Consider the following 27,973-nt stretch of genomic DNA (forward strand, 5'->3'; position numbering starts at 1 on the left):
CACGCATGCGCACGCGCAGCCGCCGCCCTCGTATAGCTGTCACTTGCGGCGCGCGCATTGCAATGTATCGCGCCAATTTAACACCACTCATTGAGTGCAGCGATACATTGTACTTGAAGGAATTTCGGTGCACTTATTGATGTATGTTTTTATGACATATTTCTTTAAAAATACTACTGTAATACGATTTTTAATAGAGGTAAATATTAGGTCGGGGATAAAGTCTTTTCGCACTTAGTACCTATGTATGAACTGCTAATAAAATCTTTTCTCTACACAAAAAAGCTGGATATTTGGGTACCTCACGAGCTCACTGAAAGAGACCTAATGAACCGTGTACTCATTTGTGATTCTTAAAGCCAAAGAGATTTTATTACAAGTTCATACATACTATAATGCGAAAAGACTTTTTCCCCGACCTAATATTTATTTTTTAATTGACAACACCTAGATCCATCGCAATTGCAGGACGATTTTCAGCTGAAATACCACTCGGTTAATTAAGTTGTCTTCAAGGACTGGCAGCTAAAATGTATTTCCTAATACTTAACCGACAGGTGAATGCAACAAAATAACTATGCAAAATAGTACCTACATTGTACGATATATGGTTATAATAAACTTAAAACTATAATATTTTACGACGACACCGCTTGGTAGAGCACCGAGAGTCGCGCTCGATTGAAAACCTACTCTTAATAGACTATGGGTATAAACTGGATAGCGTTTACATTGTTTCTCAACAGTTTTATAGCTAGTTGTATAAAGTGAAATGTTTTCAAGCACTTGACGTCAGTTTCCAATAGTTCAAGTTTTAGAGACTTTGTTGGATTACTGTTGAAATTTCTGTATTGTTTTCATAGCTTTTGAATAAGTGTCAGAAAATCTATTTGGTAGATAACGTGACAGACAATATTAACATGAAAAAAGCAATCAAATATCCATCTGACGAGCTCATTTTCCAGAAAGAATAAAACTAGAACTTAATATTTCATTGACTGCCTAAGTTGTCTGCGCGGCAGTGTATATGACTGCTGGTCTCGGTATCTAATCCCGGTAGGACAAAGTGCTATTAGCCCGAATATTGGTTGTGTGCTCAATATTATGAAATTAAAAATGGTGAAAAGCCTTCAGGTATAACAAGCGTGATATTACGTATGTTAAAGAATATGGATGTTAATGTATCTATATAAGTATGTATTTAGAAGTATATAAGTATGTTAACAGTTATTTGGTTACCATAGTACAAGCTCTGCTTAGTTTGGAATCAAATGACCGTGTGTGAGTTGTCCAATAATATTTATTTATTTATTTATATAGTGTTACCAACCACACTTGATACTTTAAGCATTTATAAACTACTTCCTATAGTTATAATTAAAGATATAATTTTAATTATAGCTCATTAATATAGCAATCAGTTGATTGTTAAACAGCTATATAAGACTGATTATTTCTTATAACCGTTACATAGGAGCTATTTATTTGTCTAGTACAGTTAACAGGCTAATAAACTAAATATTTATGTTCTAACTGTCTTGTAGAATGTCTTACAGTTATTTTATAGTTATTTTGTTGATAATTAGCGTTTAAACTGGTAATTATTTTGTCTTTTGAGATAGTAAATAAGTACCTGTCTATGGAAATCAGAAAGCTGATTTTACTATTTTGCAATACGCAGCTTAACTACTTAAATTATGGCAAAAATATCTTAATATTCTTTGTCATATAAAAATTATTAGTTTAGTAAATTATCAGTCTATCTGAAATATACATATAACACTAAGTATTTTTTGTGCTTGTATATTTATTTTGCGCAAACAATTAGTTATTTTTATGACATTATTAAAATGCCAATGCCAGTTTTTCAGTCTTGCATTTTCCTGTATTGAAAGAACTTCACTCTTACTGGATTAAATTTCAGTAGTTTTTCAGATTATCAATAAATTTCACATGAATTTTAACATTAAGTTTTTTACAAATGCAAGTTTTACACTCGCAACTTCACACAATAATGTGTAAAATATCATATGCAATAAAAAAAACCTACCAAAACTCAGTATTTCTGGTCAAAAATACAACATAAAGGACACAACCGCACAACGATTTATTTTAATAACGTTTCAGCAGAGAAATACACTGAAAAAGTATTTTGTCATTCTAACAAATGAATTTAAACCTTAATACGAAGGTATAGGGTTGATTTTTCAGTAGTAAGTACTGTAAAAATAATTAATTTCAGCCACGTTATAAATGCAGTCGGTAAACCACAAATATTGAGTCATATTTGTTTTTGGTTTTAACAAGTTTAGGGTTAGTACAATGTTTATTAAATTATCGTTAACGGGTTGTTTATTTCATTTGGTGTGAAGAGAAATTCTCTGTATTATTTACTATTTATTGCTCTTTATAAATGTACTATTTATTGTATTTAAAATAGTAATGAAACTTTTATTTCAAATAATTAGCATCATGAAAAAAAAAAAGTAATGTTGCCGTCTAATTATTTATTCTTTTAAACTCTCGCGTTGCATGTTTAATGTATAATAAAATACGGGAATTAACGCGAACACGCATTTTACCTTAAAATGCCTAACGTTTCGCCGTGGTCAGTCAGTCAGGTCAGTCTGCCTGGGACCACGGCGAGTGCAACCTGCGCCGAAACGTTAGGCATTTTAAGGTAAAATGCGTGTTCGCGTTAATTCCCGTATTTTATTATACATTATTTATTCTTGTACTTGTGTTTTATGAATATAATATCTAACTACACTATAACTTAAATTAAATTTAGATAATCTTTTTTTTTCAATTTTGTTTTACCATAATAATTGTAGTTCAGAGTTTGTTCATAAGATGGTAAAATAAATCGAACTTATGCTTAAAAAGTAACCCTTAGAGCGTAAAAAAATAAATTTTCAACACTCACAAAAAACCTCCAATATTAACATAGAATTACACAAAAAAAACCTTCACATCGCATTTTTTTTACAAAAACTGCTAAAATTCCTTACAAAAAAACCGTCATCATAAACCGTATCAGCAGTAACACAGGCACACGTCAAACACGCTGTATATCAATTAAAATATTTTTCCACAACACCCTGTATACGTGTGTCCGAAAAATTCCTTTGCGCAGTCACGCCCTGTGAATTTAGCCTGGATTGTGTAGTGTGACCATATTTTGAGAATATCCCGGTTTATCTTTGTTAGTTAAGGATTAATATGTTCTGTGGTTCGTTTGTGGTCTTTTGGAGGTTAATTGAAGGGTTAAGACGATTATTGTGATGTTGGAGTTAGCCCTAAAGTGAAATAGTGTTATTTAGTGTTAACTATTGATAAAAAAAATGCTATAATAGGGTGTATGTATGAAAGTACTTCAAAATGTTAGTGCAGTATTTCGCGACAAGTTATATTATTATGTATTTAGTAAGAGATCAACTCATCATCTCACAAAAGTCAGTGTATTTAGGTACACGTATGCCTTTCTGGTAAGCCTAATCTCTATGTAAAATAAGCGTATAATTTCTTAACAATTTTGTATATAAACAATGCATACTGACTTTTTAATTCTTAATTATAAAAAAGCTCACAATGTACAAGACGGACCTAATGCCAGGGACATCCACTACTAGTCAACTATAGGGACATAATAAATTAAAAGAAACTGAAGTGTTATCAACCATACTTATATCCCTTCTACCTAGAAGGAAGAAACTCTTAGTAAAGGGCTAAGAAGGAAGGTAGGTCTCAGACATCCTTTGAACAAAAACCTTGGAACAATATCATGTCCGGTTTTAATTCATCTCATGGCGTTCGCAATCTGCGTACGATGGCACGCCGTGAGCTTGCATACATTAAGAGCTGTGCCTATGTGGCTATGTGTATGTAACGACAGGCTTCATGTACTATGAAGATGAGAGTAAATTAATGTATGGGAAAATTGTTTGAGATTGATAAGTGTTGTTGCTCTAGATTGAAGCTCTATCGTGGGAATGGGTGGTCCAAGATCTGGAGCAAACTATAACAGGTGATGGTATAATAAATAAATATTATCACCAAAGTAAAATTTTGCAGTAAAATCTGGTTCTGAGTAGCAACGAAATGGGGTGGTGGACGTAACCAAATGGTAGAGGACAACTGAAAATAATGAACGCTGGTTATATTTTTATAGTAGGTATCATTGGCAAGGATTCTTAATTCCTTAGTAAGTGTAGAATGACGTTAAGTACGTAGTAAACAAGTAAATTGTCAATTAAAATCAGCTGCTCTGAAATGTTACTTATTACGGTTCCGATAGAAAACGTATGAACGAAGCAAAAACCTAAACTAAACAATAGAACCCGTATTAATTAATACGAAGCAATAAAAACACAAAAAGCTTATAAAAAACAACTACACACAGTACTTTAAGTAAATAAAAACAGTAAACCGTTCAACATTTTTATTCGACCACAGTATATCGTAGAAAAATACAATTTTTCACAAATAAAAGTAAACGTCAAGAGAATGAAATATGGCGGGAACGGACCACAGATAGTGTAGAATTGAATTTATAATGCTGGACATTCACGCGCCGATGTGTTTGTCGATGTAGCATCGGCTGTATGTTCGAATAAAACTCGGACTGGACAAATATTTGGTGAATGAGACGGTTTTTTCATGTGGTGTGATTTTTCGGGAACTGTTTATACTGTTGATAAATAAACTAGATTTTTGTGTGTAATCTTTTAAACTACTTATTATATGTTAGTCCAAAGTAAGGAAATTGATTTTACAATAATTAGCTGGTAAGCTTTCTTAACCGGAATTTACATTTTTCTGAGAATAGATTTAAGAGACATTCTGACATTTAAAGGAAATCTATCAAAAGACAGTGTGTTGACAGCAGTGTTGTCAAATGACGTCATAATTCATATTCGATCTACGAGAGTAAGGGCTATTAATTAATATTCTCATAGCCTTTTCTTTTAAGTTTTGTATGATATAATAAAATAGAGAGTTTTCAGGATATTCTATCGTGGGTATATTATACAGAGCAGTTGGTAAAAACAAAAAAAATATGTCAATTTGTAACGGATTGAACCGATCGCAGTGCTAACGAGCTCGGCTCTATGCGAATCTTTTATGTAGAGCTGTTACTGTTTTAATTATATTTATCGATATCGATAGTTTTGGTGGTGTGAAGGTATTAAAGGGTTACGCTCTGGTTATGTTGTTGCAGGAAAGACTACATTTACGTGTTTATTTTGTATGTTTAAAAAGGATTCAATGATAAAATATTTACACTAAGTGTCTTTTAGAATTAATATTGTTTTCAAGATATTTCATTTAGCTATTGTGTCCGTTTAATTATCCCTATCTAGGCATTAAATAGTCTACTTGTTAATATTTTTTCCTGCATATCTTTAATTACCTTTACAGTTTGTCTTATAAACGATGTTTACCGAAACATAATATCATGAGACGACTCAATACCTAACCATTATTGCGAAAGAAAACACACCTCGTCCTTTTATAATGTCTTCTTTCGACATATCTACTATTAGAACATAAAAAGGCTAAGTAAAATGCCATAACACAAATAAAACAAACCTTTGCTATAACCTAAGCTAAATATTCAACCTACCAAGATATCATTTCAAAACATCGATACCCTCCCACCTCTAGCACTCATCGCAAGTGGTCGCATAACGACGTCGATAACGAACCACGATGCATTGTTATCGACAAAATGCTAAGCAACCCGATATACAGGGATTAGTACTGAGCACTGTATACTGAGCACTGTATACTGTGCACTGTGCACTGTTCGGTAAAATACTGTGCAGTTGCGAAGGGATTTTGGCGATTGTAGTGTTAGTTTCGTTATGAATGAGTTTCTTTTGAGTGTACTTTTGTTATATTTATTTAGTGTTATTTCCATGTAAGAAATATTATGGGGAAATGCTAGGTTATTGGCATTTTGGTAACTAATTCATTTCGGGGAAAATGGGAATTTAGATTCAAATTGAAATAGGTGTATGAGTTAGTGATTTTAAAAGTCAAAACGGGTTTTGACATACCTTTATTTATCATAAATGTTGCACTAATACCATTTTATCTTATAGAGACTTTTATAAACATACAAACTACGGACAAAGAGCACCACCAAACTTGACTTATTAAATAACTAGAAAGAAAACTGAACCCACGACCTTTTTAGCGTTGTAACCATTTTAACCAATAAGCCTCAAACGTCATATAAAGACATAAGTGACAAAATACTGCCTTAAAACAACATAAGTCCTTCTAAATCATAAAGCACTCTACATAACTCTGGCAGTACAGATTAGCACAGCTCTAGGTAGCGTCGTAGAGTCGGTTGAACTGAGTAACTGCCGTCACGCGGCTGCACTCGCACAAAAGCGATGCAGATCGACACAGCGTATTGTTTCATACTCTCCCTGCTACGTGTAGAGATGTAGAGTTTATCGGTAATTTTGAAGATAAGTTTTTATTTAATCTATACTAATATTATAAAGTTGAAGAGTTTGTTTGTTTGTTTGTTTGAACGCGCTATTCTCGGGAACTACTGGTCCGATTTGAAAAATTCTTTCAGTGTTAGATAGAACATTTATTGAGGAAGGCTATAGGCTATATATCATCACGCTACGACCAATAGGAGCAGAGTAACAGTGAAAAATGTTACAAAAACGGGGAAAATTATGATTATCTTAAATGACGCAAGCTAAGTTGTGCGGGTCAGCTAGTATAATAATATATTAGCCATCAAGGAACAAATTCTATTCTATATTCTATATTCTTCCAACTATGTTGGAATCGGCTTCCAGTCTCACCGGATGACGCTGAATACCAGTATTTTACATGGAGCTACTACATATTGGATCTCCACAACCCAGTTACTTTTATAACACGATACTCTTCAGTAAGACTGGTTGCCAGACTTCCAAATGAAAAAGACAATTCTAGTACTGAAAACCAAAATGTCTGCCAATTCAATAGAATTGCAAACCACATCGATATACATAGAATGTGTGGTACCATCATTGCGGAGTGCAGGGTTCGACGCCGGGCGGTGATAAATCACTGAAACTATTTTAATTACGCCGACGCCGGACGCTAGCGAGTTGTGGACAAACGTACAGATCTATGTTTGTATGTATTTAGTTTATAGTTTATATTGTATTTTGGAGATAGATATTTGGCAGTTAGTTATATTGTTAGGACTATAATTCAATTGAAGTTTTGATACGAAATGGTATATCGGTTTGTGGGTGTCCCTGCTGCTGCACTGCTGATCGCAAGCAGTAGTCTAGTCTAGTTCGATTCCCGAGCTAGAGCTAAATTGTTAATGGATTTTGTTCATTTATAATATATTTTTAATAGTCCGGTGTAACGTGTCTGAGATATGGCAATAGGTGGAGAAAAAGTTTTGATTCTAGGATCGGATAATATAGTACTATTGGTCTTTTCTACTTCTTATTATACTATTCACAAGCAATAGTAACCCGTATACAACTTGCCTGATAAATGGCAACAGACTGGCCCCCTATTACATTGTAAATGGCAAAGCGTGAATGTATTTTTACCTCTGCCTTTACCTTCGGATATAACAAGCGCGATGTAACTAATTGTTGAAATGTGGTTGTATTTTTACCTCTGCATACACCATCGAATAACAGGCTACTGCTACCACTGCGTCGGGAGGTCATGGGTTCGATTCCCACACGGGACAATTAATTGTTATCCACAAATAATTGTTTCGGGTCTGGTTGTACTTTTTGTCCGTTGTCTGTATATTTGTAAAAGTCCCAGCAACACAAGAGCAATAAATACATAGTGCGGGAGTTGTCTTTTTAAAAGATCAAACGATACGTTACAATGGTATATAAAACAGCTATCTAGATTGTAGATGATTGCACAAGATAGTGACAATATACAGTATGTTCACATTTGTGTTGTGAGCACTTAGCGAGGCGGGTCCTCAGTGCATCGCCGACTGATGACAATTAACGCATCGACCACACCTCTCACGAGACTCACAGATGTACAGCCAATAGATGTGGTGAAAGAAAGCTGAGCGTGGTTGTAGTAACCAAATTAAAGGATAGTCTTTTCGATAGGTAGAGTTAAGATTCTTTGTAACTTCTTTGCAATTGTGTTCTGTACAAAAATTCACTAAGTATACACTTAAAACTTTATTCACGTGATCACAAAAAATCTATGTTATAGCTATTTTAACCTTTTTCAATAGCTACTGATATTATAAATGCGCGTGCTTTTTTGATTGTATGGGAGATTGCATTTATTTCATGCAACAAACTACAACATAGTAGATTCTGATAAAATTGAACACATTTAAAAACTCGACTAACTAACAAGATATTTTTATTCTCTAGATATCTTTCCACACGAACATATTCGCGGGGAGAAACTAAGATAGTTCTAACAGGAATTACGCCTAGATTCAACCACATACGCATCACAAGCATTTCTTTCCAAACACAAAAGTATTCGCACATTTCCAAACAAACTATTCCTCAACATAAACCATTTGCGTTCATAAGAAGTATGTTTGAAGCTCATCCAGTGAACATAGTTCGTTCAATAGTTGATTGAGCCGTCGGTATGCGAGGCGCGCCGCGATCCGCCGCCCAGTTACTTGTCATTGTTGTGCTTTTATACATACTGTATAATGTATATTGTATATAAACTGAGTCACTGTAGAACTATGTATATACGATACTTATATGAGACTATATACTGTCTATCTATGTATCTATCGTATGGCTGGCGGTCAACCTAGTGTAAGTTGCTCAAGTTGCCCAAGAGACCTTTGATATGGCTTAACGACTGTTATCTTAATTGACAACTACCAGGACCGACTTTTTACGTGCCCTTCGAAGCACGGAGACGCTCAGTTCAAATACCACTATGCGGTCACTCATCTATAGAATGACCGCGCCGACGGTTGCTTAACCCACAGATCGTTTACCGACCGGTGAGCGCAACTGGTAACTAACTTTAAACTATTACTATACATATTGATGTTTGTCTGTTGCGTTAAGATGTGAAGTAAGAAACTATATCATAAATATGTACGCCTGTTGTATCCGATGGTGTAGGCAGAGGTGCATGAAATACACATTTAAACAATTTGAAATAGGGGGCGAGCCTATTGCATATTGTAAAGAAGATAACCTAATCTTTAATAATTTTTATTCGACACCTAATTACTATGAATGGTATTTAATATCCAGCGATAATTATTCGAAAACAAGCTTTTAATTTGAGAAAGAATAGTAATTAAAACATTACTAAAGTACTAATTAGTTTTAATAAAGACAGTGTCAAAGTAACTAAATTAATTCCTAAAAATATACTCTGTAGAACCAGTAAAAATCTGTTGTTAATAATTAAAAAAACACTAAGCTAGACTAAGAAAAGAAAATCTTTATCTGTATCAATAACTGTGTTTATCAAATCACTGTTTGTGACCAAGTATGTTATAAAAGCATCTGTAGGCGCGTTAAATATAGACCTCGGCACAGATCTGTCAGTTTCTAACAAACCAAACAAAGTAAACTACAGACGTGTTCAAGCATACAAATGTTCTCATAAACATAATATTACAATATATTATAATACATCTATACATCAAACAGGATGTCCGGCTTAACAGCTGATTGAATAAGATCGTTCAATGAGATCTGCATTCATGTGTGAATATTGTGTAAAACGCCATCTGTTGTTCAGGTTAAGAGTTAATGTGAGAAGTGAAGCTTTCGATTTTGTGGAAGTGTTGCGCGGTTGAAATCATAGATGGGGTGAGAGATAAAAGCTCTATGTTGCGTTCGTTTGAAAATTTGCCTGAGTTAATTAAAATGTGTACTACCATAATTATTATGTATAATACATTTATTGAGGGCATGCAAAGTCCCCAACCCGCACTTGGCCAGCGTGGTGGACTCAATGCCTAACCCCTCCCTCATTACGGGAGGAGACCCTTGCCCAGCAGTGGGACAGCAATGGGTTAAATTTATTTATTATTACCATTATTATTATTCATTATTTTACTGCATTTCTGTTTTTCATTACCTAGATGCTATACAATTTATTTTATAAAATTTGTGTTAAAAGTTATAAAACTAATGATTTAATTGCAATTGTCTGATACCTAAAACACATTAAATGCAACAAGCTCTTTTATTGTCCTTGATTACAACCATGTCTCTCATACCATCTGTCTTTAATTGGTCCAATATCTTTACTTGACACTCGATATTCTCTTCTATTACGATACTCTATCAACCAAACCAAGTGCCAAATACACACAGTTTTCTCATCATACGCACTAAAATAATAAAAACAAAGGTTTATAAGACGTACCTGTACAGCATCATCAAGACACCGTCCCCAGGCGTCGCTGCGGTCCACGAGGGAGTTCCACTTGTCAGCCAGCTTGGCCACCTCGCGTCTGATGGACCTGGCCAGCTCGCGAGCCTGCTCCTCCGCCGAACGGTAGCCGCGGGAGTCGCCTTCGTTGTCTCGACTCGCTGGGGACAAAATAATAGGTTATTAGCTATATAAATATTATCAGACAACTTACACACGGTCATTTAATTCCAAACTAAGCAGAACTTGTACTATGGTAACCAAATAACTGATAAATATACTAAATACTTATATATATACTTCTAAATACATAAAATAGATGTATTATATTTTTTCAGGGTATAAAATCAGGGACTTTAGAAATTAAGATGGGAGTGGGTATTAGTTTTCCTGCTTGCAATACAATGGTTGCTATTTCTCCAGTTCTATTAGTGACCAGTTCTATTAGCGAAGTTCGTGAAATTAGCAACTTCAAATCTAATAAACTAAGATTTCAACTTTGCAATTATTATTAGTTTTAAAATGTTCTACTTACTTTGAAAAATTTACCTCAAAATATTCCAGATAAATAAGATCTTGTTTTGGTAAAACCGAATACACAGTTTTGTAAAACAAAATGACGTAGTCTCCAACTCCTTACTAAGAAAACAATACACTTTTCTTAACGTTTTAAAACTATCGTGGCCTGTACACATAATACTAAGAGACACAAAAGTTGAACATTTTAAAGATTACAGTACCATAATTATTGCTTAAAACTTCGATCAAGTTACGCATAAATGCAATTTTCACTATTTCTAACTTCCACTAAAATCATACACGAAGTAGGGTACTTCGAAAAAACTAAAACTAGAATAAATATGAATAAAAAAACATATTTCTATAAAATATAAACCCATAATTTGTGTGCAGTAAAACGGTTGGCGTATCTTTCAGTGCTCAGCGAGCATTTGGAGCGAAACAAGCGCCAGATGAAAGAGGCGGGATTTAATAATTACATCGTTACCGTACAACGCCATCTACCGTTCAATGTGCGAAACATACTGGAATAGTTTGTGCGTAAGTTGAGTTATTGAAATTGTTTTATTCATTTTTAAGGTTTTTTTAAGATAACTTTTTAGATAAAATATTTCGAAATGTTTCGTTTGGTAAGTCTTTAATATGAGTAGAGTTTAAGAGTTAAGAAGTGTAATAAATGTGCCTAAATGTAAATGTAAGTCACATTTTTTAGCAATTTTCGTCATCCTAAATTGCATCAAAATTTGTTAAGTAGTTTGCCAACACAAGTGCAATAGCCTAACAGGCTTTTGGATATATTATTTGCAGCCGGTTACAGGTAAGTAGATACTATGCAGTGTAATAACGCAATATTCTAAGACTACAAAAAAACTTTAGAAGCTAACAAAAGACTCCTTTCAATTTCATAAAATTATCCCGCCAGTAGTCAAGTCCACTCGCCTTGTAACTGTCGCACAAATCTAAACGAGCCACCCGTCCGCGACGCTGTCGACCGAATATTTCAATTTTTTCCAACTTGCAACATTTCTCCCCTGTAGCGGTTCAGTAATTCTTTTAGAGTATTTCCAGCGTTATACTGAATAGTTCTTGTGTAATATTATTTAGATTTATTTCTGTTTTAATGTAGTTCCGCGACTGTTGTTGATGGTGGGAGGAAATGGAAAATGTTAGGGCATTGCTGAACTCGATTTTGTATAAAAGAAATGGACTTGACTGTTAATTTTATCCGTCAGCTTGTGTATTGCAATGTCGCATATTATTGAGGTTGTATTAAGTTAAGTTGTATTGAGTTCGCTAAGAGTTGGAATTTGTACACGAAAAGAGGTTCTTGTTGATCGATATTTTTTTAATTAAGTTTCAAGCTACTATTTTTAGCTAACATTACGTTAGAATATAGTAAAAGTTAATCATGAATAAAAACTATTCAGCAATGTATTGAGAACAAAAAATAGTAAGCAAATAATTGTATCATTAAATTCCATTTTATTTATAGATAAAACTCTTCACAAAATCTTTTCAATAAAAAAGCCGCTTTAAAAACAACAATCACAAACAAATACAAAAACAGGGGAAAGCCGTAGAAAAATACACGTCATCAAATCGGCTTCCCCCCGGCTTTTTCCACTCGATATTTCACTACACTGACTACCGCCAATCGACTTACGATTTTTAGTCGATTTTTTGGCACATCACTAGTTTTGTTGGGCCCTCTCTTCGTGGATTTTCGAGTACAATTTTTGTTACCGGCTTTGCTTGGCTGTAATCCCGATATATTGGATGCTAAGTAGGTTTATTTGGAGTTTCGGTTTTTTGTTGCTGAAAGTGCTGAGGATTTATTTAAGAGACTTGTGATTTGCTTCGGATTTGTACGTTTATTTTGTATTTAAGTCGACCGTTCTTTATAAAATGTGTATTGACAAAGCATTGTAATGTTGCCACTTTAATTTACTAGCAATATATAAATATACGAGTATATGCCTATGAAACAAAATAACATGTTTTGAAAATCTATTAATTTTCATTTGGTAATCTAGGCATTGGCAAAGCCAGACGGTGGAGTACATTTAACAGGCTTTAATTTACATAATGATATTAGTTTCTTTATTTTAAAGTAGTTTAGCTTTTAATTGGCAAGATACAAAAACTACACAAACTGGAAACATAAATATACTTTCTATTTAAAAGATATACAACAATCATTCACACGTACCACAAAAATGCCTTCAAGATTTTAACTCTAGGATATAAATGACGGTACCCGGCGAAGAGCGCTGACGTATTTCAAATCGCTCACCCCATTGGTCCGTCGAGCTTCCATTTTCAAATTTACGAGCCGACCAATGGCCGTTACCCGCGGACTACTTTATCGATATAGCTCTGATTTCGTGGGTAATACGAATAGTTTTTCAGATATTAGAAATATAAGTTGTGAAATATTGAGATGTTTCAGTTCAAGATAAAACCTATCAAATTATAAACGTTGTTAAAGTGGAAATAGTCATTCAAAAAGTGTTATTGAATTAGTGTTATAAACGACTAGTGTTGGCTTAATATACTAAAAACTGTAACGAATTTGTTCTTTCCGGAAAAGGAAAACCTCAACAAAAAGATATAATATTTTTGTCAATTCGTTTATTTATTTATATATCATAGTAAATCTATTATTACAGGCTTAACCCAATGCGACAGACAAGAAGGTACTTATGTTAATATAAATAATTCAACGTTTTAGCAATGCCCAATAAGGGGAAAGTTTAAGCTTGAACTTTCAAAATAAGGATTTCTACCTAATTTTCGAGTATGTTCCGACAAATTTATAACCTAGTAATATCCAGTAATGACAACAATACAATTTGGCTCGTATTACTCAAGTGTTAAGGCTAAGCCCGTGACAGTCGTCTAATCCCTTCATCTGTGCACACGCCGGCTGCCAATGAACGTCACTTGCCAACTTACATTATAACTGATGGCTTGACTGTAAGGGCCATTTGACTATGTGTCTCTGAATATAGCAACAAGCCGGAGTAAAGCAGATCCTACCGGAGATGTTTACCGGCTTTAGAGGCGCCCCTAGCCAGTTGCGCTCACCGGTTTGTAAACGATATGTGCGTTAAGCAACCGTTTGCGCGCTCATTTTATAGATAGGTGACCGCATATACCGTGTGTGACCGGGTATTTTAGCTGGGCGTCTGGCGTGCACGAGGTCCCGGTTGTTTTCAATTAAGACAACAGTCTTTAAGCCCCATCAAAGGCCTTCTAATGAGATTTTAGGCGTGCTATTCATCGCGATGATTTTATTTATATTCGTTTACAATTTTATAACTTTGAAAAGTCATTGGTATGTTGTCATAGGTTTAAACCCACTAGCATGCTATGTAATTGCTTAAATTTAGCTGTCACTGTTATATTGCTTATTTTTTTTTCATGCAAAAACAGTTGTAATTAAACACAACACAAACGATAACAAATTAACGCAATAACACAACGTCTCGATGCAATCATATCACCGTGTAGTCTCAGGTTCGAATCGATTTCCCCGAGGCGTCGTGTGCAAGCACTGTGGGACGCGGACAGACGGACACACAGACACTAAATGTGTATATATGACCTATGATACTTGATATATGATGTTAATTGCTTCGGAGAATCTTGATTAACTAACTTCAGATGCAATTGGGTTATGAACTCGATTCCCGGATTGGGCAAAGGCAGTTGATGACGCTCTTTATGCTCAGTTTGTGCACAGCAAAGACTAGAGTTATAAGCCACTATTAGTTTTTATTTTAAGGATCTAAAAGTAGCTTAAAAAGTCATGGACTGGACCTAAAAAAAAATTCAATACAAACATTAAATCACGTTTTTTCCCAATACATGACAGAGACCAAACATAAAAAAAAAACAAAAAATTATTAATAAATTGGATAGTAGTGTAAGAGCCTGTCAAATAAGCCAGTTTATAGCGTTAACCACCATAAATATTCAAATTTTTGTGCTTAACACGAAAGCTTAGAAAAAGTTCGGCTTAAACTTTTGAAATGTCGATTAACTTTTCTTTTCAAAAACTTCAGCAAGCGATAACTAGTATTATAAGCTAACCTAATATCTCATGAAACTAACAAACAAATTTGATATGAAAATCAAAACATTAGCATAGCAACATTATCAAAATTGACCAAGCATTTCCTGATACACGGACACTTTATGATTTACATCATCATTTAACATGAGAGCCACACTAAACGGTAACCCAGCAAATAATCAAAACGCACTTAACCCTCCACTGGCCGCTTAAAAACAATCATTCATTCATCAATCAATCTCTATAGATTGGCAAGCCGATTGCTATCACCTAGTGAATGCAAACTATATTGATTGAGCTCGCCTGCCGTACGGAATTTGCAATTAGCGAGCCGGTACGATTCTAATTGCGTTCACTCGTTCATCCATTCATTCAGTCATTTCATTCGTTCACCGCTTTGTTCCTAGTGTGCTTTTGTGAGCCGATTTGAGTTGAACGAGTGATTCTGAGTGTTGTTTGTTGTTTCGTGTTTAAGATAGACTTTTGGAGCGTTCGGTTTGAAGTTGAGTGGTACATTGAAACTAGGTGCTTTAGTTAAATGTGTTTTTCAATGTAGGTTAGACTGCTGTGTGTTTAAAGTTAAATACCTAAGCACAACTTTTTCAGATGTTAACGTATTCGCTCGTAAAATGAGTAACATATCAAACCTTTTCACCATTTAAGGTGTTTGTAGAACATATTTGAAATCAGAAAAAGAACGAGGAAGAACAATTTGAATTAGAAACGTTCAAAATAACAAATATTTTGGACCAGAATAAATAGCATTTCTAGCAAAAAAAAGTTCAATTATGCATGTAAAAATACCGCACAAGTACATCTCATTTCAATTAACAGTCATTTTAAGAAACGCAACGCATAGATGGATTCACCGAAATAATCAAAAAGGAGTTACCTAGACTTTTTTGCGAATCAGAGTTTATTTTTATGTATTTTCCAGTCTACGTTTTACAAAATACTTCAAAACATAACATTTTCAGTGCAAACCCCAAGTTAGCCCAATATCCACCCACTTCACACGTCGATCATTCACATCAAAACATCAATATTCAGTCCACCGTCAACACGTCACGACCACGACACGGAGCCGTCACGGCCCCGTCACGGCCCCGTCACGGCCCCGTCACGGCCCCGTCACGGCCCCGTCACGGCCCCGTTACGAGGTCGTCACGGTGCAGTGATGCGCATCGCCGGTCAATCACACTTTGATTGTTTGAAACCATATTTGCATGATAACTTGCCGTCAGGTAGATATCAATTTGACGTTAGATATTGATAAAATAGTTTATATTTGTTTATGTAGGATCTCTCTGCCTGCCCCTATTGAAAGGAGGCGTGATTTTATATATGTATGTAGTTTTGTTTTTAGGTTAGGCTAGATTTTATGACTATTAAGACCAAGTAACGTAACACAAGTCTAATATTTAGTTGTCATGTTCCAACTGTCATACTATTAAAAAAACTTTGCCTGCGGTGTTCTTCTACTCTTTTATTTAATGTTAAATTAAATAACTAAATAACGATCACAGGAATTCGGGATAAAACTTAACATTTGGATTTAACTTTGAAAACTGTTTTAAAACTCGTCAAAATTTTTTTTCATCTATATTTCGAGCATATTTTAAAACTTAATATTATTATATAATGTAACGAGTCTTAAAAGTGATTTAAAGGTTAGGATACCTTATTTGTTTGCCCAACGTTTCGATCTAATTGCATCCACCGTTGATTCGAGAGTTCTAAAACATATTTTTTAATTTTCCAGCTAACTCAACCACTTTGTACTCAAAGTGGGTTCACAAAATATGCAAACATCATCAATTAATCTTCTTACTAACCTTCAGTATCGCTGGTGTCAGAGAGCGGTGGTTCATTGGCGATGTACTGTCTGCCGCTGAGCAGGTTGCTCTCAACCACCGGCCGCTTGTCCTCCAGCTGTCTCCTGAACGCGCGGTGGTCATCCTGGAATCAGAAAATATAGGTGAAATAACTGTTCCGTAATTATACACACAATAAGTGTATATAGTATAGTTTACACTAGATTTCGAATAGAAACATCAAGAATTTTGAAACAAAACTAGCACTAAACAAACGTCTAAATCTAGTAATAACACTAACGACCACTTCCATTGACTGACTGAAAAATCAATCGAGAAATCTTTTCACAGCATTTGAATGATCGGTACATCTATTTCAAAGTGATAAAACATATAGGAAAAAAGAAAGTTTTGGATAAATAAAAATCTGTTGTTTTGGGTATAATATCTTGACGATAAAAACTAGCAGTGTTAGTCGATATTTTGCCCAGTTTAAAGTATCTTAAGGAAATTAAGTTGATGTATGAATGTATTTTATACGAAACGGCAAACAAGACTAAGAAATCAAAAGACAATCTTCAAAAGGTGGGTAAATTAAAAATCAGAATAATAAACTTACGGTAAGTTTATTCAAATCAACAATGGACTACTAATTACCACTAAATCAGCCTAATCGGATAAATTCCACTAAATATCAATCACTAATAGTAAAACCTAAATGCAAGGCAAACAGGCGCGTTAACATTCCAACGCGGGTATTTCACACACGTCCCACCAATATGGCGGCAACACGAGCTCGATTTAACTGACACACGTTGCGGATTTGTGGCAACTAATTATTTAACCTTTATGTGACCGTAATCTGTGACTTTTGGGGACTTGATTGAAATTTGCGCTGATGTTGATTCAATAGTACTTAATGAAGGTGAAAATTTTCTTTGTCAATCTTTTCGTACGTTAATTTAATTGATGCATTTTCTAAGGCAAATACTGGATAAATAAAAAAACTTTGTGTGCCAAAGTGGGCCTCATTTTTTTAGAGAAGTCTCGAGATAATAATATGATGGCTATACGAAATGGTATTAAGGAAGAGACATTATTAATTAGGATTAAGAAAGAATGGTATTTACTGGTAAAAAAGAGCGGGTTATTAATTTAGTTTCTCCATAAAACAGTTGCAAAGTTAATCTGGAATGTCTAAAATGAAAACTGAATAACCTTTTCTAGTGAGCAAGTGTTGTTGGTTGACAATTTGCAACATGAAACAGTCAAAACTTATCCGAGTAACCATTTCACAAAGTCACACTTATGTTGCACAGCTGTGGAAAACAGAGTTATCTGTCTTATCTAACACTAGCTGACCCGCGCAACTTCGCTTGCGTCACATAAGAGAGAATGGGTCAAAATTGTCCCCGTTTTTGTAACATTTTTCACCCGTACTCTGCTCCTATTGGTAGTAGCGTGATGATATATAGCCTATAACCTTCCTCGATAAATGGACTATCTAACACTAAAAGATTTTTTCAAATCGGACCAGTAGTTCCTGAGATTAGCGCGTTCAAACAAACAAACAAACAAACAAACTCTTCAGCTTTATAATATTAGTATAGAAGTATAGATAAACCAGACGATTTTGGGATTACAATTTCTACATAATGTAGAATCCTACTTCCTACTAATATTATAAATGCGAAAGTTTGTGAGTATGTATGGATGTTTGTAACTCTTTCACGCAAATATTACTGAACCGATTACGATGTAATTTGGTGTGTGGTGTGATGACTCAGAATAACACAAAAGCTATTTTTTATCCCGTAGTTTCTGAGGGATCGGGATTTAGACGTGAAGAGTTTCCCCGAGGACGAACTCGCGGGTGGCCTCTAGTAAAATATACAGGAATCAGGAAATCTTATAACAGTGTCTATCAGCGTAAAGAAGAGATAAGAAAAAGGCTTCACATAAACCAATCCTTATCTAGAATTCCTACAACACAGTACTAGCAACCAAACAAATATACAAGTTCTAACGGCGACAATTATTTCTAGTCAAATTGCTCTGTCGTCCATTTTGTGGCGGCACATGGACCCAAAATGGCGTCATTTAGCCAGTTGACGGCCGCTAGAATCACTTCGCATGGACATTTCTAGACTCCGCAACTTTTGAATAGGGGGAAGAGCTGTGTGGTTTTATTTTGGTACCCTTATTAGGGTTCTTGTTGAAGTTGGAGACTTAAAGGCGTTTTAGGAAAAGTTTCTGGAAGATTCTATCTCGTTAGGTTTTCGGATTTGTTGAAGTGAAATAAATGGTTTTCCTGGGCTGTTTGTATTGATATATTATATTATATATCGCTAAAAAAGTTTGAAATTTATTATTTTTAACGACAACTACGGCTTTTACCAATAATTTGTACCGGAAGGAGATCTACTTATTGAATATAAACATACAATCTTAACATACATTCAAAGTGTAACCACTTTTGATTTTAAACAGTTTTATAGTTTTTATCCTGCACAAATTTCATGTAGCACTTTTCCGGTTTTTATGAAGCTTTACCATTCACGTTTACTCCCGACTTTTGATATTAATAAATCTACGCATGAGATGTTAGAACTCACATAGCTTCCTATATAAAAATCACCTATCAACAATCAGCTACTATATCTAGAATTATACCTTCTGCAACCAGGTACCAACATACCTCACTATAAAGCATTTGGCAATCATACCTTTTGGGCAAATTACCAATATAATTTAAGATGTTGTTTGTTTGTTTGTCGTTTGGTTAGTGATCAACCTAGTGTCAAAGTTGTTCAAGCCGCCCGAGAGGCCTTTGACATGGCTTAACGACTGTTATCTTAGTAGACAACAGCCGGGACCGACGTTTTACGTGCCCGCCGAAGCACGGAGAGGCCCAGCTCAAATACCACTATGCCCACCACTATGCCCACAATACCCATCTATGGAATGACCGCGCCAACGGTTGCTTAACCCACAGATCATTTACCGACCGGTGAACTCAACAGGCTATGGGCGCCTCAATTTTAACTTTAAAATGTCTAGGGTTTTCTTACCTGTTGTTTGAGCAATGCCGGCAGGTCTCCCTTGGGTGGTGCGAGGGCATTCAGCTCGGTCTCCTTCCTGATGACCCACTCGGTCAGCTCCCGGAGTGACAGGAGCAGCGCAGACCAGTGCTCCGCGTTGCTCTCCAAACGGTTTCTGTGAAGATGAAAGAAGGGAAAGTTAGAGGAGTCTTTAAGGTGTATTGCTTTTGGGAACTATTTTGTTTTATTTGAGTTTCTACCAGTCGTGGATTCGCTAGCATATTTTTTGGTATTGATATGTGTTAAGGGTTATATAGCAAAATTAAAATAGATACTCGATTGGCTTTTGAAAAAGATCGTAATATCGCGCTACTTTAATAAAATGGTTTTTTTTACGCATTATTACATGTTTATTGTTTTAAAAATTTAACAAGATTGAAATGTCATAATAATATTTTTTGAAATTTATGATAACGCAGCTGCACGCAACTTTCCTCTCACGTGAATTTTATTATACAGCACCACTTCCTTTTAGTTACAGCGTGATGTTATATAAATAAGAGTAGATTAATTTCTAATTAATACATTGTATATTTGACAATTATAACATTAATGAACCCCAAAAACTTGTACAAAACAACACAAAGTAAAATAATAAAACGTAATCTTCAGTAAAGTGAATCCTTATAAATAAGAGCGTAAGCAGCGAGGGTTATAACTCACAAACTTGGCTCTTGAACAATGCGAGATGAGTACAATTGTAGAAATTTTGGCCCCGGCTCCAGATATGCCTCACGCGGTTCCGGATAACGATAGTGATGGGACAAGCGCTTTGTCGTTATCATTATATTAGGCTAGAAACCAAAAACTAGTTTTTCACTGGTTATACAAACTTTTTCTTGTGTTCTATTTAATAGAGACAGATTTCTATTTACAACTTAACTTTTAGCTTGATGTTGATACAATAAAAACTTTTTTAAAATACTTCTATCTATCTAATCAGCCCGTATCCACCCACTGTTGAGTATAGGCCTCCCCCTCAGCACGCCACTTTATACGGTCCTCCGCTTGTCTCATCCATTTCGGCCCTACACATTTAACAATGTCGTCCGACCATCTAGTTGCAGGCCTTCCTTGAGACCTTCGCCCATTCCATGGCCGCCATTCAGTGATTGCTTTGGTCCACCTTCCGTCTTCACGTCTAGCCAAATGTCCTGCCCATTGCCACAATGCTTAATCAGTAATTTTATTCAGTTTTTTTAAGTTACACAGTTTTGAAATTTGTAAACTGTTTTAATTTTTAAAATACGTTTGCATTGCTATACCACTGATGGTTACGGTTTAAAATTATGTTTTTCTAAAAAAAATATTATAATGTCTAATAATATATTATGCTCATTCCTTGCCTTAGTTATGGTCCTTTGTTTTGCATCCTTATCCTAAATGTCTAATTTAATTTTTTTTTGGTTATATCGATATTTTGCATGTGTCACATACATCACTACACGTATTAAAATCTCAAGTTAAATTCAAGAAATTGCAGACAGTTTTATGTTCAAGACATATTCAACAAAATCTCACGAACTGTAATAATTTTATCAAACCCTTCTCTGTGAAAGAATTACATCAATTTATAAGAATAAAATAGGTTAGTAATTTATTTACTTTTTAAAATATACAGTCCAGTATAATGTCCAATTTAAAAAATAAGTCAGTCTGCGACCACTACCCAACTAGCACACAAGCGCTATAACAAGCTGTACAATGGCCGGTTAAAGGATTTTTATAACGCCTTAGGCTCCTTAGTAAGAAGTATAGTGGTTCTATAAGCGGCTACAGATCTCTTGTAGCGTCAAATAGGCCCATACTGTCCAGCTTATAGCTCGACATTGGATCTACAGTGGTCGTAAATAGTAATTATAATAGTAAGTAGTATAGTAGTAATACAGCGCTAAAATAAGATGAAGGTGGTATAATCGCGCTACAAGAGCTTTTTCGCAGCTTCGTGGCGCTTACCAGCTGTTGTACAGAGGTGGTTAGCGCCACGAGCGTTCGAAAAAGCTCTTGCAGCGCGATTATACCACCTTTACCTTATTTTAGCGCTACTGTGTAACGGTTATAAATGCTAACGCTCTAAATTAGTAATATAGTCGGTTTATTATGGTGTAAACTAAATATATTTTTTTAAAATGAATCATCAGTGACAAATGAGGAGACATTTTATTTTTACGGATTGGATTATTAAAATAACAAGTAGTCTATAACTTTTATTTCTTTGTGTACGTGATATGAAAGTGCGAGTTCAAGTATGCTGTCAATATATATGTATATTATCGTCAATATTTTCATGCGCCCTCAAAATATTCAGTTTTAAGTGCAAAAATTATATAGATATGTGGATTTGGAAATTGTATTTTGAACATAAATAAGACTTTGAGGGTTACAGATAATTTAATTAGGGTTATAGGTAATAAAAAATGATTTTAATTATGTTAACGTTACCAGGGTATAGATTTATATGATCTTCAAAAGATCGTAATAACCTCAAAAAATATGTTTACCAAATGCTATAATGGCGTCTCGATCAAGCAGCTCTCAGAGTTGGTTACATCTGCTCTAGCGCTTTAAGCTGTACAAAGGCTCTAGTGTTTGCTGTTGTAGACCTCAAGGTTTTGCAGTTGTGGCATAGGAGTGCTTCAATATAACTGTTTTGGTCGCACACCAGCATTTTACTCGTACTTTTAGGGGTCAGTCGTTGAATATTAAAATAGTTTGAAAATCTATTTTATTTTATTTTATTTTATTTTATTTTATTTTATTTTATTTTATTTTATTTTATTTTATTTTATTTTATTTTATTTTATTTTATTTTATTTTATTTTATTTTATTTTATTTTATTTTATTTTATTTTATTTTATTTTATTTTATTTTATTTTATTTTATTTTATTTTATTTTATTTTATTTTATTTTATTTTATTTTATTTTATTTTATTTTATTTTATTTTATTTTATTTTATTTTATTTTATTTTATTTTATTTTATTTTATTTTATTTTATTTTATTTTATTTTATTTTATTTTATTTTATTTTATTCTATTCTATTCTATTCTATTCTATTCTATTCTATTTTATTTTATTTTATTTTATTTTATTTTATTTTATTTTATTTTATTTTATTTTATTTTATTTTATTTTATTTTATTTTATTTTATTTTATTTTATTTTATTTTATTTTATTTTATTTTATTTTATTTTATTTTATTTTATTTTATTTTATTTTATTTTATTTTATTTTATTTTATTTTATTTTATTTTATTTTATTTTATTTTATTTTATTTTATTTTATTTTATTTTATTTTATTTTATTTTATTTTATTTTATTTTATTTTATTTTATTTTATTTTATTTTATTTTTTCTTTAAAAACAGTTGACAGACTGAACCACCACTGCACCTATGTAAATATATTATGATAATAATTTTAAGCTTTAGTATAAAGGTATATTACTCGGTTATAGCGCTTTAGGTGCTAAACATAATTCTGTAATCCCCATGGCTGTAAAAATGTTTCGAATGATACCTTATACATCTATTTGCCGTACAGAAGCCATATAAATATCTGATATAACGCTCAAGGCGCTATTAAAGACCTACGCAACTCTTTTATAGATGAGTAATACACTAGCCCTAAAAAAATCTGTTATAGAACCTAAGGCATTACAAAAAGCTTATTTACGCTCTTGAGCGCTATAAGCGCAACGCATAACTCCGTACAAACTCCTTTATCTCCTAAAGTCCCCTTATACAGTTAACGGTGTTATAGAAGATTCCATTAACTCAGTTATACTTCCCTAGGCTGTCTAGCGATGCAATTACATGCTCATATATCACTATAAGTCATTAGTTTCCTACTAAACGGCTACTGTCCCGCCTAGCTGTTAAAGGGTTTTTTAAATAGCTAGTATACAACTTATAGAGAATTGTACAGCATTTGTACGACTCTTATGCAACTATCAGGCTGTATAACGACTGTATAAGCAGCTTGTGTGCTAGTTGGGTAAGGTCAGGCATTCTAAGATAAAATGCGTGTATAAGTACATTATACTCATTATACCCTTCAAAATCTCTACAAAAATCACCGAAAAATCCATTTCATCGTGAAACTCATATCACTGAACCCGAAGCTCAGTTGTTATTTAACTTACAATATGCGGTATTCAGGTAGGTACGGTCGCTCGTTCGCGGGTTGCCTGCGGTTAAGCCTTTGACGGTCACCAACAATTCAGCAGTGACAGCCGAGTGGTATAAGTTGGTAGCTCCCACGCATGTGGTTGCAAGTTTGATCCCGAGGCAGCACATAAATGACTTTTCTAAATGATGTGTGTTACATACTAATATTATAAATGCGAAAGTTTGTGAGTATGTTTGTTACTCTTTCACGCAAATACTACTTACTGAACCGATTACGAGGAAATTTGGTATATAGACCCAGATTAACACATAGGCTACTTTTTATCCCGGAGTTCCCGAGGGATCGGGATTTGGGAAGGCAGGAGGACACGGGAAGGGTTTCCATGAGTACGAAGTCGCGGGCGACCTCTAGTTATAAATAATTATTATTACATGCTCTAAAGGTGGAGGAAAACATCGTGAGGAAACCTTGCATGCTAAAATTTGTTTAATACATTTATTGAGGACATGCAAAGTCCCCAACCCGCATTTGGCCAGCGTGCTGAACTCAAAGCCTAACTGCTGGGCAAGGGCCTTCTCCCGTAAAGGGAGGGGCCCTTTACGGGAGAGGGCCCTTGCCCAGCAGTGGGACAGTAATGGGTTATATTCATTTATTATGCGGTATTCAGGTAGGTACGCTCGTTCGCGGGTTGTCTGCGGTTAAGGCTTTGACGGTCACCGGTACTTGAACCTCAAGGGTTAGTCGTTTGAGTGCTGTAATTGTTTGTTTTACTCTTGTTATGTGGTTGGTTTGAAGATGAAATGCGTTTGATGATAGCTTGATAATTGTCGCTAGGTATTGTCAAACTGGCCTACTAGAATGCTGAGATATTGTCGTGTCGTGAGTTGCATTTCAATCTAGATTCATCTAAAAATAAAGATTTGTAATAGCTAAAATTTCCGTAGCCGCTATAACAACATACCCAAAAAAAAAAAAAAACAATAAAATATTAATGAGAACAATTCGTGCGCGAGTCCGACTCGCACTTGACCGGATTTTATTAATCGTTTCTAAGGCTAAAACAAAATTAAGTGCGAAAACTTTACTCAGAAACTTTAACTTTAGAAAATCTTTAAGATTTCGTGGTTACTAATAATAACATTATTTTAAAACGAGATATCGAACTTATATTTAATGCCACTGCATCTAACATAAAACTGTAACTGTAAATAAATATATTTTCAGAACACCCTTTATCTTCGTAAAAGACAATAAAGTGATTTTAACGTCTCTCTCCGTGGGGCCACGAAGTTAGCGATCTGCGTCATGCACGCTGCGTTTTATTGCAACCGTTGAGGAGCGATTAGCGATTTTATGGCTTACTAAGGAGATATAAGTTATGTTACGTTTGAAATGGTTGACTTTAAAGCTTTGTTTTGAAGGAGTTTCTATCCTATGTTATGAGAATTTGTGACTTTATTTGTGTAAGCATCTTAAAACTTTTAATTTATGTGAATTTCTCTTAACTTTGTCAAAAATACATATTATTATTATCACATTTGCTGTGAATACCAATACATACATATTATTATGTGTTGTTCAATTCGACATTCAATATAATTGACTAATTCTATGTCTACTCCGAAATATGGTTATTAAAATTAAAACATAGCCCTCTAAATCACTACATAGTAAACAAAAATGTCGCTTTCTGTTGTCTTTCCTTACTATTATGCTAAGATTTATCAAACTACTCAACGGATTTTGATGCGTTTTCTTTTCAATACATAGAGTGATTCACAAGGACGGATTATGTGTAAATTTCGTCTTAGTAAAAGAATCAATAATGTTGAAATAAACAGACAGGTTCAACAACCTCCAATAAGATCTTCAGATCTAGACATCTTGAAAATCCTATAAACCCTTCAATTTACTGGCCACAACTTACCGAGATAGGAATCAAACCTGCATATGTAACCGCGAAGTGTAAAAGTTTTATCACTGCGCCGTCACATGTAAAGTGGGGTATAAAGTGACTTTATGTGATCCTAGTGGGCTTGCTGTTTAATGTTTGGAGATAAATTTTATGGTTTATTCATACTATAATAAAATTCCATTCTTTTTCGAAAGAATATGTACCGTATATCTCGTCGAAACGCAAAATTTTTTTTTATAAAGACAACTTCCTCGCTAAGTACTGCTCTTGTATCGCGGGGACTTTATCAAACATACAAACAGCGAACCCGTAGTACAACCAGACCCGAAACAATTATTTGTGTATCGAACAAATAATCGTTCCGTGTGGGAATTGCACCCACGACTTCCCGACGCAATGGTAGCGGCGTCGTGACCTAAACCACTGCGCCACGGAGGCAGTATTTTGCTATTATACTTAGTTTTACTATTAACCGAGATTGTATAACTCCCCTACTTATAAAATTCTTGTAAAAAGCAGCATAAATAAAAATAAAACCCTCTATTTACGGCCTTATTGAAGGCTGAAGGCTCTATTTAATTTCGTTCTATCTTCCCGAGTATCGTACAAAGTGACTGATGACTTTTATTCATGGGAACTTACCCCTGTTCTACCTGTTACCTCCCCTATCTGTGAATATATGCGTATACTAGACTACCCGTGATTTTGTCCATGTGAAAAGACTTTTAAGAGGAAAAAAGTGCCCTAAAAGTTAATTTTACAGGTTATAAGGAGCCTGTGTGTTATATAGATTATCAACAATTTGTGTGCCAAATTACATCAAAATCCGTCTGGTAGTATTAGAGTGCTTGAGTAACAAATATTCATACTTCCAAATTGTAGCATTGGTAGGTAACTATTTAGCTTTTATTAGCGGTTTATTCTGATTCAGGACGATTTCTAAATCAGGGTAGGCAATAAGGTTCGATAACCTTAGCCTCAACTTGCTGTAGCTTATGTTATCGTTCGTACTTTAAAGGATTTTTAATTACTGATTTTCGGATAAGGTTATGTAACATCAACGTATAATATCAAATTCCATAATAATCTCATACTTACACTAAATTTCCAGCTACCCGCAAAATACCAAACGAATTTTCAAAAACCGCAACCCCAGCCCACTTTATTCCTTACGATACACGATACATATATATTATCGTATATCCCTCAAATATGTACAAAGAGCCGCATTACTGCACACAGGGTAAGTTCGGCCACACTCGGCTATGTTCGGCCGTAGTCGGGGATCGGCACGCGAGCTATGCTTTCAAAGAGGGTAGTTTGATATTGTGAGGAAATATTTTTGAGTATTATGTTTGGTTCGCTAGCTTTAGAGGTTTAGAGTTAATAGCATATTATATTTTAGTGGATTTGCGTCGCAGTCAGAATATATTTGATTGGATAGAGTTTTCGTACTATAATAATATGGATAACGATGATTTAGTTTGTTTCTACGCGAGAATAACTACCGTCGGAATTGGAAACCAAAATTTTGTTTTACAGAATATAGACTTTAATTTTTTTACAATTTTGACAGCGTGAGAAGATCGTCCGAAATATAAAGTATTCTTCGTGTTAATGCAAGTTATCTACTATTACAATTCTTTCTGAGGGTTTTGTGTGAAAGTTACAAACATTCATTCATCCAACATATTTCGCATTAATAATATCAGAATGAAGAAGAATAATACCTTTATAATACCATCAGTATCATACAACATAATAATAAACCCAGACAGAAGTATCAACATAGTGTACAACGTTCAATGGTTCGATTTCCCGGCGGAAAAACGCGCGATTTATTGCACGTCGTTAAGTTTGAATGAGTAATTCACTGATAGCTATGGGGCCATAAAATCAGCGGCGGTTGAAGCGAGCTGCAAGCAATAACTGCGGATAGAACTGTAGTTAAGAGTTAGCTATGTTTGTTTGTTTTGAATGTTAATGTCATTGACAAAAAATTTTTTTTATTGGTTCG

At 34.3% G+C, this 27,973-nt stretch overlaps 1 protein-coding gene across 8 annotated transcripts in view; it reads right to left on the reverse strand.

Annotated features, from left to right (window-relative positions):
• Dys (Dystrophin) overlaps window positions 1–27,973 on the reverse strand; it is a 595,099-nt gene that overhangs the window by 65,287 nt on the left and 501,839 nt on the right. For all 8 annotated transcript variants that reach the window (XM_076128368.1, XM_076128365.1, XM_076128371.1 and 5 more), the window contains 3 exons: window positions 19,878–20,022; window positions 16,828–16,951; window positions 10,390–10,556 (listed from right to left, as the gene is read on the reverse strand). In XM_076128368.1, coding sequence (XP_075984483.1) covers window positions 10,390–10,556; window positions 16,828–16,951; window positions 19,878–20,022 — 436 coding nt within the window. The remainder of the gene's footprint in view (window positions 1–10,389; window positions 10,557–16,827; window positions 16,952–19,877; window positions 20,023–27,973) is intronic.

Source organism: Anticarsia gemmatalis, chromosome 21 (assembly GCF_050436995.1).
Source record: "Anticarsia gemmatalis isolate Benzon Research Colony breed Stoneville strain chromosome 21, ilAntGemm2 primary, whole genome shotgun sequence".
NCBI classification, from domain to species: Eukaryota; Metazoa; Arthropoda; class Insecta; order Lepidoptera; family Erebidae; genus Anticarsia; species Anticarsia gemmatalis.